This window comes from Cicer arietinum, chromosome 8 (genome assembly GCF_000331145.2).
Source record: "Cicer arietinum cultivar CDC Frontier isolate Library 1 chromosome 8, Cicar.CDCFrontier_v2.0, whole genome shotgun sequence".
In the NCBI taxonomy this organism is placed as follows: domain Eukaryota; kingdom Viridiplantae; phylum Streptophyta; class Magnoliopsida; order Fabales; family Fabaceae; genus Cicer; species Cicer arietinum.
The window spans coordinates 12,180,888-12,194,854 of NC_021167.2; the positions used below are offsets into that span (position 1 = coordinate 12,180,888).

Below are 13,967 nucleotides of genomic sequence, written 5' to 3' on the forward strand. Positions count from 1 at the left end.
ATCATTCCTCTATATTCCTTTTCTGAAATAGATTTTCCATTTTCATCTTTGTCTCATGAGGAAGATGGATGCATGGGAGTAGACATAATTTTTGCTTCATTCATTTTGTAATTAGTTAACAGATCTTTAATGTATTTTTCTTGACAAATAAAGATACCATTTTCATATTGTTTAATTTGCAAGCCAAGAAAATACCTTAATTCTCCTATCACGCTCATTTCAAATTCACTTTGCATGAATTTTGAAAATCCTTCACACATTTTTTCATTTGTTGATCCAAAGATGATATCATCAGCATATACTTTAACAATAAGTAAATCATTTTTCTTAGTTTGTTTGAATAATGTAGTGTCAATTTTTCCTCTAGAAAATCCATTTTTAATTAGAATGGAACTTAATCTTTCATACCAAGCTTTTGGTGCTTGTTTTAATCCATATGGAGCTTTGGTAAGTTTGAAAATATGATTTGGTTTTGATTCATCCTCAAAACTAGGAGTTTGTTTTACATAAACTTGTTCATTTAAAAATACAATTTTAACATCCATTTGAAATAACTTAACAAGCTTATGAGATGCATATGCAAGAAGTATACGAATAGATTCTAACCTTACAACTGGAGCAAAAAAAATTTCGTAGTCTATATCGTCTTCTTGGTTATAGCCTTGAGCAATTAATCTTGCTTTGTTCCTTACAACCTTACCTTCTTCATCTAATTTGTTTTTGAAAACCCAGCGTGTACCAATGATTGTTTGATCCTGTGTGTCAGGTACCAAGGTCTATACCTCTTTTTTTTTTCAAACTGCAACAATTCTTCCTTCATGGCTTCGATCCAAGATTGATCAACTATGACTTCTTTAATTAATTATGGTTCAATTTGAGATATCATTGGCATGTTGCTGTTTTTATCATCCTTGAATGAATTTCTGGTTCTAATTCCATCAGTTGTATCCCCAATAATTTGAGTTTGAGGATGATCACATATCGTTCTCCAGCTTTTAGGTGGAGAATGATACAAAGATTGTTTATCAATCTCCGTTTCTTGCAGATTATTTTGCTACTGCAGACCAGATTGTTCTTCTTTTTTATCAAGTTCATCAAACAAAATATGCATACTAATTTCAACCACTTTAATTCTTAGATTAAATACTCTATATCCTTTAGACTCAGTTGAATAACCCAAGAAGATTGCTTTGTCTGATTTTGCATCAAACTTTTCGAGAACATCTTTGTTGTTTAAAATATAACAATAACATCAAAAAATGTGAAAATAAGAGATGTTTGGTTTCCTATTTTTCCCGATTTTATATGGGGTTTTTTTGATAATTTTTCTTATAGATACACGGTTTAAAATATAACAAGAAGTGTTAATAGTTTCAGCCCAGAAATATCTTTCAACGTTAGATTCTTCCAAGATTGTTCTTGCCATTTCTTGTAGTGTTCTATTCTTTCATTCAACAACTCCATTTTGTTATGGAGTTCTTGCACAAGATAGATTATGAGAAATGCCAAGTTCATCGAAGAAGGTTTTAAAAGAGGCATTTATGAATTCTCTTCCATGATCACTTCTCATAGAAATGATGTTGGATTCTTTTTCATTTTGTACCTTTTTGCAAAAAAAATTTAAATGCATCGAATGCATCATCTTTTTGTTTTAAAAATAATACCCAAGTGTATATGGAAAAGTCATCAACAATAACGAACCCATATTTCATTCCACCTTGACCCAAAAAGATCCATGTGAAGCAATTCAAGAGTTCTGTTTGTAGTTATAAAATCTTTTGGATGAAAACTATTATTGACTTGCTTTCCATTTGCACATGCTTTACATACTTTATCTTTATCAAAATTTAGTTTGGGTAATCCTCTAACAAGGTTTAGTTTTGAGATTTTTAAAATTCCTTTCATACTTAAATGACCTGTCCAATTATGCAAAATCCATTTATCTTTATCGGTTGACATAAAACAAGATTCTTCAGGAAGTTCTTCAAGGTATAAGGCATACAAAATTTTCTTTCTCTTCCCAAAGAAGATAACTTCTTCAGATTTTGTTTTCCTAACTTCACATACTCTTGGTTTGAAGATGACTTCAAAGTCATTGTCACATAACTGACTTATGCTTAAAAGATTGTATTTCAAACATTCCATATGTTGAACATTAGTTATTTAAGCAGAGTTTGCCTTGCCAATAGTTCATTTACCTATAATCTGAGCTTAAGTGTTGTTTCCAAATGTTACTGAACCTCAATCTTACTTGACAAATGACATGAAGCAGTTTTTATCTCCTGTCATATGTCTTGAGCAACCACTATTCAAGAACCAAGGCTTTTTCTTGGCATTTCGAAATCCAGCCTGCATAAGATGTTGCATCAACTTTAGGAATCCATTTGGTCTTGAGTCCTTGAGATTTAGTTTGAAATTTTGATTTCTTTTTAAAATGGCAGATTGATTCCAGATGACCAATCTTAAGACAATATGAACACTTGATTGTTGGTCTTAGGGAGGATATCGAAATCGAAAAAGCTCTAGATCATTCTCCTTTTTAAATACTTTTTGGAGAAAGTTCTGCTTTTGTTCCAGAACGTTCTCCATTTTGAGAATAGCCTGGGGAACGTTCTCCCTTTGGTAAGTTTCTTTAAAATGGTTTAGTTTTTGTTCCAGAACGATACCCTTTTTGAAAAATCCTTTTGCTCTTGATTTTCTCATCTCTTTTTTTAAAGTAACAAGAAAATTCCATATGTTCAATTTTCTCAAAATATGAGCATTTTGTTTTGCATTTATCTTCCTTTTTTTCTGAAACAAAAACATTTTCATACATTTTCGTTTTCCGAGTTTTATCAAAATCAAGACCAGCTTTATCAAAGATTCCTAATTGAGATCTCATAATTTTTTGAAATGTTTCAGTGGCTTTAATAAAATTTGACAAGTAATTTTTAAGAAGTTCATTTTCAGTGTTAAGGAGAGCGTTCTCCGATTTAGCTACAGAACGTTCTTGACCTTTTTGACTTTCAAGATTTTGTTGTTGTGTTTCTTTCAGTTCTTGAATGATATTTTTTAGGACATTATTCATAGCCTGACCTTTTTCTTTTTTCTCTTTATAAAAGTGTTCTTTTAAAAAGAACTACATTTTTGAATGAGAAGGTTTGAATCGTTTAACAAGTTATCAAATTCTTTACCCATTTGTTCACATAAATAATAAGGTTCAAAATTTGTTACCTCATCTTCTTATGCATTTGCCATCAAACATATGTTAGCTTTTTCATCTTCTTATGTATCTTGTAGTACCCTAATTTTGTCCAATTTTATAAATAATTCAAAAGGGTAATAATATCTATTTTTATTATAATATATCAAATTTTGTGATCAAAAAAGAAAAATATATATTAAAAAAGGAAATAAAAATAATTTAAATAAATAGGCTCATCAATTTACAATACCAAATCAAATTACAATTTTAAGCCAAATCAAGTTATAGCCAAATCAAATTACAAACATAAATATTAAGTCAAATCAAATTACAATTTAAAAACAAAAACAGAAAAAACCATTTTTATGTTGCCTTGTCAGCTACTACATGTCTTGTTTGTTTTCCTTTTGCTGCATTGCCTTGCTTTTGCTCAAGCTGCCTGTCTTATTTGAATTTTTCTGTTGCTGCACTACTTGAAGCATTGTCGTTGTGTCTTTTGTAACTAATTAAAAACATAATTTTTACAAGTCAGCCATTGTGCATATAATAAAAACTAAAAGACAAACTTCTGAATCTAAAACAAACAAAAAACAAAAAAAAACAAAAAAACTAAAAGATAAATTAGGTTGAATTATGTACAAAAATTAATCAAATCTGCAAATAAAAATGTTTTTTAACCTAACAAACCAACTATGTCCAAACAAATGAACACAATCAGATAAAAACAAATAAAACTAAAATCGTGAATGGATCAGATGTGCAGAATAAAAGCAAGCAAAACATCAAACAGGAAATTGATGGAGAAGGACAAAAGCAAGCAAGAAAGCAACTAAGCAGATAAAAAAACTCCATAAATATACCTTATGAAATTTCAAAAAAGAAGGAGGGATCTGAGATTAACACTACTAATATAAAAAACGCATACAAAGAAGGAGAAAAGGAAGAAACCAGATGGTGCATCAGTAACAAACAATAAATAACAACTGCAAAAGTTTTTATATTTTTTTGTACAATAAATCTGTTTCTTTATCTTCATCATACAATCACTCTTTTATTTTTAAAAAATGTAGTTTTTTTATTTATTAAGAAGGCATAATGAACGAAACATGAAAAACAACACTAAAGATTCAAACATGTGATGAGGCCGTCTTTGACGTTGCCGCTAACCTCGTTGTCACCGTTATCCTCACCGTCGTCGTTTTCTCATTTCTCTTTCGTTTTCGCTTTTTTTTTTTTTTCAGCTGCGTTTCTCCTGGTTGCCTCCTTTGTGTTGTAATGTTGGCCGCCTCCTTAAATTGAAACTAGGGTTTTCTAGTTTATGTTTTGACCCCTTTTTTCATTAAGTTGAGTTGGACGTGGATTTTAAGCTAATAACTAAAATATGTTCAAGCTTAGCCAATTTAAATCTATTTATTTATTTTTTTTTTTAAAGGGGATAATTTCCTTCATGACTAAATATCAATTTTATGATAAAAAATACAAATAAATATTATGTTAAAGATTAATTAGATGCGACATCCTTTTAATATTTGAGTTGTTAGGACACAAGTGGTACAACTTGATAGTTCTAAAACTCTCTTTATTTATTTATTTATTTATTTATTTATTTTATTTATTTTATTTATTTTATTTATTCATTTATTAATTTATTTATTAATTTATTTTAATAAACTAATCTAAAATCGACTTATTTATTTATATGTGACTTTTTTTTTAATCTTTGAGTTGTTAAAATACAAGTTGTACTATTTGGTGCTTTTGAAACTCCATAATAATATAAAATATTCTTTTAATAGGATTATTATTTTATTTATTTATTTATTTTAATAGACTAATCTAAAATCAACTTATTTATTTAGATGTGACTTTTTTTTTAATCTTTGAGTTGTTAAAACACAAGTTCTATTACTTGGTGGTTTTGAAACTCCATAATAATATAAAATATTTTTTTAAGAGGATTAAACTAGATGTGACATTTTCGTTACTCCTTGAGTCTTGAGACACAAGTTGTACAACTTGATCGTCCTAAAACTCATATTTTAAAATATTTACTAAAATCAAACTCTTTTATTTTTCTATTTTGTCAAAACATTTTTTATCACAAAATAATTTTTCTTTTAAACACACTCAACACATCCCGTATTTTTTTAAACCAAGAACTACGTAGCTTTGATTTCTCCATTGCATCGGGAAATACGTAAGAGCAATATCACATTCTTGTCAAGCACATTAATCAATTTTTTTTTTGTCCTTTATTTGTTAAACACACATTTATTCCTAAATCATATTTTAAAAAATAGTAATAATTGTTATTCATATTTAAGAATAAGGAGAAATAAATATACTTAAGTTAATATTAATCTTGCACAATTAATTATAGGTAACCGTATTTTAATGGATGTCATACGGTGATAATACCTTCCCTACGCATAATCGACTCTCGAACTCAAAATTTATTTTCAAAGACAATTTTTTTTTCTCTATTTTTAAGGGTTTCCCAATATTTTCCCTATTTTAAAATAAATTTTGGTGGCAACTCCATTGAATTCGAGAAACATTCGAAATTTTAGGGCGCGACATATCTGATTCTTCTGAATCATCCCACATGGCCATCATTGATTTCTTTCTAAAAGGAATTTTTTTTGGTGGCTTCTTATTTAAGGGACATTCTACTTTGTAATGTCCTAATTTATTACATCCAAAACATGTGATTTGGCTCTTGTCCACTTCTGTTTTGAGATTTTTGTTTTGAAATCCCTTTTTGATTTGGTCTTTTTTTCTCATAATTTTATGTAATCTTCTGGTAAGAAGAGCAATTTCTTCATCAGCATCTTCTTGTCCAATTTCTTCTGGTTCCTCCTTTGTTTGTACTGTGACACTGTCTTGAGATGCCTTTAGAGCTATTGCCTTTCCTTTCTTGACTGGTTTGTCTTCTTGCAGACATACTTCATGTGCTCTTAAGGTTTCAATTAATTCTTCTAGGGGAAGTGCTTCAAGGTTCTTGGTCAGACTTATAGCTGTTATCATTGGTCTTCATATGATTGGAAGGCACCTCATAATTTTTCTTACTCTATCTTGCACTGAGTAAGCTTTGCCAAGATAATGCATTTCATTCACTATTGTTGTGAACCTTGAGTACATTTCATCAATAGTTTCTCCTTCTTGCATTTCAAACAGTTCAAACTTTCTTATGCCAAAGTCTATTCTTGTTTCTTTGACATAGCTTGTTCTTTCATGATGAGTTTGTAGTGTATCCCATACTTCTTTAGCAGTTGTGCATTCATCAAATTTTTCACTTTCTTCCCTACTCAAAGAACACAATAAAAATAATTGAGCTTTAGAGTTTAGGAGTACCTTAGTTTTATCGTCAGTTATCCAGTCTACTTCTTTCTTCGCAGTAAAGGTTGAATCATTTTGATCAACTCTTGGTATGAAATCTCAATCTATAATGATGCGTCACATTCTTTTATCTTGAGATTTCAGAAACAACTGCATCTTATTCTTCTAGAAGTAGTAATCAGATCCATCAAAGTAAGGTGGTCTATTTGAATATCCTCCTTCAAGAATGTATTTTACTTTCAACATTTTTTCTTCTAGATCTTTAGTCTAGCACTTGTTAGGTGTTTAATCTTTTAGAGACCGAGCTCTGATGTCAATTGAAGTAGAGAAGTCGATTTACAAGGAAAGGGATTTGAATTGTAAATCTCCCTATTAAAAAATTTCCTGAAAATACTTAAAAACTCAACTCAAGAATGATCTTGGTTAAGAAAACAAAAAAATGGAGAACGCTCTTGGTTTTTACCAGAAAACAGAGAACGTTCTTGGCTTTTACCAGAAAACAGAGAACGTTCTTGGTTAGCTTAAAATCATAAATTCAGTTTATGTTTTTAACTTAAACGATTAATCAGACTTAATAAATAAGGAGATAAGATAAAGAATACCAAACATGGATGTATCATGGTTCACCAAACTCGGGCTACGTCCTGTCCTCACAACTGTGAGATTTTCCACTAAGTGTTCAAAAAAAGAACCTTCTTGGTTTTACAGCATCTAGCTCAGATCAACCTCGATTTGTTACAAACTTCAATCATTTCCACCTAGAAAGAGATTGATCAGGTAGCATACCAATCTTGATAGGATTTCTTACAATCTACCCAAACTATACTAAACTCTTATATTTCGAGTTTTACAATAATGATAAGATTGTTTTGTTAGAATTAGAGATTCGATTCATTACAAATAATTCAGTACAAAAATAGCAAAGTAATGAGAAGTGATCAAACTGATTCTTCTTTGAGTAATGAGAGAGTTTCAAGTATGTGAATGTGAATGATTTTTTTAGACTTGTTAGCACTTTAACTTTTTTGTTTTTCCTGAGCATTGGCCTTCCTTTTATAGGCATTTTAGAACAATTAATAATGGTCCAAAGAATTGTTGGCAGTGCTCTGTCAGTTTTGACCAAAGACCAATTTATATGAATAAAAATATTTCAGCCTTTGAACACTTTTGAATTCTGTTGATTGGGCTGAGTTCTTCGATTTTTGATCAGATATCCTTTGAGTTTGATGATCCTTTGTACTTTAGATATGCTTGTTAATGTTTTTGATTTGATCTAGAATTTTGATTATGTCAAAACAGCTTGGAGAATGACGATGAACTTCTGCATAATGTTAATGAAAATTTTGGAGATTGATAATCAATCTAGAGGTTTAGCCTTGATCATTCTGGATGTCTTCTTCATTAATCTAGATGTCTTGTACATTTCAAGATCTTTTATCTTTCTTGACAGTTTAAGCTGGAGAAGGTTGAGATATGTTTGATCTTGCTAATTTTTGACTATCTCTCTTTATGATTCAAGTAGTTTCTTTGAATTTGATCATCTCAGTTTGATCCTTGCCAAGTGCAAATTATATAGATGTAAAATCCAGAGGCTAAAACTTCTTGTAACTAGTGGAGATTGATTGATCTTGGGGCTGTGATGGTCAGTCTTGGTCTTGGAGAACATTCTCCGTTTTTACAGATTTTGTGCATAATGTTCTTCTTTCTTATTTGTTCAGTTTTTATCTTTTATTGTTGATTTCTTTGCTTTGCTTGAGTCCTGTCTTTGAATTAATCCATTCAAAAGTATAATTTAAATTAACAAAACATTTAGAATCATAGTTAACATTCTTAATTAACCTTTGTTTATTTTCATCAATACTTCAATTGAGAATTTTTCTTAACAGTTGTTACTCTCAAACTCTTTGACGATATCTCATATCGGCTAATATCACCTTTTTAGTAGGTTATTGTTGGCTTTATATGATAAAGGTTAGTCCTGATAGTAAGATTGATCGCTTAAAAAAGCTCGTTTAATGGCCAAGGGGTATACTCAAATTTTTAGGCTCGATTACATTGATACTTTCTTACATGTGGCTAAGATGGCATTTGTAGACACATCATCTCTATTGGAGCCATTTGACCTTGGCCTTTACACCAAATGACATTAAAAATGGTTTTTTGCATGTTGACTTTGAAAAGAAAGTGTATATGGAGAAACCACTTGGGTTTGTTGCTCATATGGAGTCCTCTACCATGATTTTTCAACTTCGCAAGTCCCTCCATAGTCTTAAACAGTCTCATCGAGCTTGGCTTGGCAGATTCAACGTTGTAGTGTAACAATTTGACATGATTTGAAGCAAAGTTAATCATTATGTGTTTTGTCGCCACTCATCCCAATGGTGCATTTACTTGTTTGACTACGTAGATGATATTGTTATAACTAATAGGGATCAACAAGGCATACTCAAGTTGAAACAACATCTATCTCATCAATTTTAGACTAAAGATCTTGGCAAACTCTTATACTTTTGTGTATTGAGGTAGCCCAATCCAAGGGTCGCTTAGTAATTTCACAACGAAATATGTCATGGATATCATTGAATGTCAAGTCGGTGGAAACTTTTATGGATCCAAATGTCAAACTTGTACTTAATTAGGGAGAGCCACTTTCAGATTCAGAGAGATATAGAAGATTGGTTGGTAAACTAAACTGCCTCACAGTCACCAATCTAGATATTTCTTTTGCAGTAAATGTGGTAAGCCAATTCTTAAACTCTATTTGACAAAAACTTTGAGATGTTGTGATATGAATCTTGAACTACATTGCAAGTGCTCCAAGAAAAGGTCTAATTTATCAAGTGTTATACGGAGTGTCGAGCATCAATGCATGTCAAACACGGTGACACGCATAATCCTAGATATGGTTATGCTTTATATATATTATTCATTTCATTTTGGTCCCTTAAGTTACAAACATTAGACATTTTACTCCTTCAAGTTATTTTCGTTTTATTTTAGTCTCTTAAGTTACAAACATTAAATATTTTGGTTCCTTGAATTACAAACATTATACACTTTGGTCATTTGTAATATTGTCTAACATTGTAATTTAATAGACCAAAATGTCTAATTTTTATAACTTAAGGAATTAAAATCTTTAATATTTATAACTTATAGGACTAAAATGGAACGAAAACTTATTTAATAGACTAAATTGCGTAACATTTATAATTTAAAAGACTAAAATAATCGAAGTATAATTTAACCTTTTATATAGAAGAGATTGGACATACAAAGCATTACTAAGAGATAGGATTCTGATTACAAAGCATAACTATGTCAAACACAATACACATTTTATATGGAAATATATAAAACAACTAGAGAGAATTAAACACTCTCAAAAGTTCAAACTTTATTTAGACCCTCCATGCATCTCAAATTTATGGGTGATCTTATGAGCTTGATATATTTATAATATGTTCAACCAAAGAGATGGTGGTGCTTCTTTCCATGAGCTTCTTCATCTTCTTTCTTAGCTTCTTTTTTGTCATGGTGTTCATGGAATGCAAAACCACCCGATCCCACGGCAGCCGTCTCCGCGATATCCTCCTCTATCTTGTGCTTGGTAGCACGTTCTGGGTATTTCTTGGCCTCATGCTTCTCATGCTATTGTAAGTAAATGGTATCACTCACAGTGAATCAATTTATTTTTGTGTAATTGTTTTTCTATAGTTCTAAGGTCTGTTGGCGAGTTGGTTTTTCAATTTTTTTGAAGGGTTAAGTTTATATTTTGATATATATTTAATATTGTAAAAATATAAATATAAAAAATATGATATTATATACTCATTTATCATATTAATTTTTTAAATTTTTTAAAATATCAAATATATATTAAAATATAGATTTACCTTCCAAAATTTTAGCAACTAAAATCCTCCAAAACTCAACTTGTAAATAGACTTTAAATTGTAACAAATTATTCCTTTGTTTTTTTTATAGATAAATTGGTAATGTAAGTGATAAAATATATAAATTATTGTCCTTTGAATTTGGTTGTCCTAAGCGAATCAAGAAAATTGTGCCTCTAAAAGTAATTAAAAGTTTTTATAACTATTTAAATATCATTTTCTTTGTATTTTTTTCTGCAAAAATACTAATAATTTGTTCAAAATCAAGGTTTTTAAAAAGTTATTTTTATTTGAAATCAAATTAAAGTTATTTAATCTATTTTATGACATACTAGACCACAAATAAGATTTTAACAATTTTAATTTAGAGAAAAAATAACTCGACAAACATAATATACATGCATTAGGAATTCAATTAAAAGTCCTCAAAGAACTTAATATCATATAATTTAATTTTTATTCAACTCGTAAAACTTCTCTAATGATTTTTAATTCTTTAAATAAAATTTCACCGTTAAGATCAAGAGAATTATCATATTACATGCATTAAGTCACTTTGTGACCCAATTATTTGATCTACAATATATAATATAATATACATGCATTAAGAATTCAATTAAAAGTCTTTAAAGAACTCAATATCATATAATTTAATTTTTATTCAACTCAAAACTTCTCTAATCATTTTTAATTCTTTAAATAAAATTTCACCGCTAAGATCAAGATCAAGAGAATTTTCAAACCATTTAGATTTATGAATGTCTTACCTGTCAATCCCAAAAGCTGAAAGAACACTGCTCGAGGAACAATTCTTAAATCTTGAAGCATTTTTTTGTCTATGTAAGAAGAAAGAATCTGAAAACGCTTTGGGTGTGTTTGATTGTTCGATGAGTAAAATTGATTTTGAATAAATTAATTCGATAAAATTGATTTTAATTAAAAGTAAATTAAATATAAAATAATATGTGTTTAGATATATTTATGCAAAATTGAATTAAATAATAAATTTAAGTGTAAAAATTACGTTTAGATTCAAAAACTATAAATTAAGGAGAATTTTAAAATAAATTTTTTTAAAGTTTATAATAGTATTTTAATAAAATTATTAAAATAAATTATAAAAAATATTTTTTTTAGAATATTAAATTATTTATTAAATTAATGTAATTGATTTTGAGTGATATTTTTGTTTTCATTTGACAATAAAGTCAAACAATTTATCATTTGTTGAAATAATATTTATTTTTTATAAGATTTTAGTAATTTGAAAACGGTTAAGATGAGATTTTTTTATCAAATAAAAGTTTTATTTTTCTAGATTTAATTAAGGCAATTTGTCCCGGTGGCCTTGCTTTTGAATCGACCCTGGATTGATATATAAGATTGATATAAAGCAAAAAACACAAACTTTTTTAGTTAAAATATTAAAATAATAATAATAAATATCAAAATTAATGGTTTGTTATTATGAACTTCTCAAAATATATAGTTAAAGAGGTCATGCTTATTCTTTCAAGTAAAAATATTTAAATCAAAATCGTAGTAAACAACTCCTTAAAATTAGGCAATTTGTACAAGAATCCAAGTCTCAATAATCCCTACTGATTTTGCTGTTTTAGTGTAATTTTTTGCTGAAATTTGAATTTAAATATGTATGAGAAAAGGGAAATTTATCTCTTTTGATATACAAATATTTTTATTTAAATTAGAAAAAGAGAGAGGAGATTAGTTTTTACCAAGGCAAAAGCACCAGCAGCCGCAGCTCCAAGCTCACCATGGTGCTCAAGATGCTTGTGATGCTTCTCTTCATTTCTATAGTCAACCTCATCAATAAAGCCACTGTCTTGAGACTTATCTTCATGGTGGAAAAGGTGGTGGTGGTGCTTCTCCTCAGCCATGATGGTTGCAAGGGATTGAATTAAGGAAATGCCTAATTAATTAAGAGATGAATCAAAGAAATTGGTTTATGGTGGGATGGGAAAGTTGGGAAGAACTTGTTACTTATTGTATAACTTATAAATAGAAGATCATGTATGTTAGCCTTGTGTGTTATAGGGTTGGTTAGAGTGTAGCTTTCTTGGTAGGTCATAAATGATTTTCTAGAAGACCAAAAACTCTTGCATTCTAGTGAAGGAATTTGATCCATACTAATTGGGCAAGCACACACAAAATTCTTAACAACTATGAGTCTAGTGAAGGAATTTGATCCATACTAATTGGGCAAGCACACACAAAATTGTTAACAACTATGAGTATAGATATAGGTGTCTTACTTTATTTTCTTTCTATTTTTAAATATTCTGGTTCTTAACGGAAAGAGACATTGGTATTTGGAGTTTGGTTTGGACAATCGAAAATTATTTTAGTTCATTAAGATTCAAATTCAAGTTCTTTTGAATAATTTTGTTGTCGAATTAAAAGTTAGTTAAAAAATTGACTAATAACTTTCAACTATTGATTACCTTTGCTTTAAACGATTAAGTTAAGTAGGAGTAGGAATAGGTTAGACTGTCCAATATGAGTCTATGACTCGACTTATTAAAAGTCTAGCTCACCTTAACCCGTTTAGTAGAAAGGTTGGACTCAAGTTTTTTTAAAGATTTATTTATATAAATATAGCATACTCTCTAAAAAGAATATTAGGCATAACAGACCGATCCGTATATATATGTAATTAAAATATAGTATTTATATATATATACTAATAATAAAAAAAAAAACTCATGTTTTTGATATAATTCTTTATTTCCTTTCTTTAAAAAAGATTCTTTATATTTTTATAATAAAAGACTCTTGATTAGAAATTTGAACCATAATTTTTTTTTCTCACTTTCCGACGTTTATACTTATTATTCTCTCTCTAAACCATTGAGCTATAAATTTGATGTTTGTGTTTTATTATTTTATTTTGTTGTTCATATATACCAAGTCTGTTCCGGAAAACTTATTTTTGACATATCCGGTACAGAAAGCATTCCGGAAAACTTGATTGCCAACATTTCCGGTAGTTACCGGAAAACTTGAGCATCAAGTTTTCCGGAAGTTACGTATATATTTTTTTTTTAATTTAATTAATTATAATTTTATAATTAATTGTGATTTAATTCTTTTAATATTTTAATTTTTCAGTGGGTGCACGAGGAAGAGACGGCAAAATCATTCGAATTACACGGGACACTGATACTTCTACATCGACTCCGATGAATCCCCCAGAGAGGATTCGACCGACAGCTTCAAGGAGAAGAAGACGTATGATTATTGAAGACGATGATGAGGGACATAATGATCAGGGGGAGCCTTCTACAGTGCATGAGGAAGATGTGGTACATGAGCATATGGTGCACGAGCAGGTGGATGTACATGAGCAGGAGGAGGCTGCACCTGCTCATGAGGGAGAGCATATGGAGGAGGAACATGATGGAGCTGAGGGACCTGGTGAGCTCACACGGTATCCTGGAGGACCTTATGATTTGTATGTCCTTACACGATACCGTTATCATGTTTCAGCTAGACTATGGTTTGGCGAGGTATATTAAATTAATTATTAC

General features: G+C 29.5%; 1 protein-coding gene across 1 annotated transcript; it reads right to left on the reverse strand.

Annotated features, from left to right (window-relative positions):
* Positions 1-9,751: 9,751 nt before the first annotated feature.
* LOC113784836 (abscisic stress-ripening protein 3-like) lies at positions 9,752-12,417 on the reverse strand. The gene is made up of 2 exons (XM_027331079.2): positions 12,156-12,417; positions 9,752-10,174 (listed from the first exon to the last, which is right to left on the reverse strand). Exons 1-2 carry the CDS (start codon positions 12,315-12,317, stop codon positions 9,989-9,991), a joined length of 348 nt encoding a protein of 115 aa, XP_027186880.1. The 5' UTR covers positions 12,318-12,417; the 3' UTR covers positions 9,752-9,988.
* Positions 12,418-13,967: the final 1,550 nt, after the last annotated feature.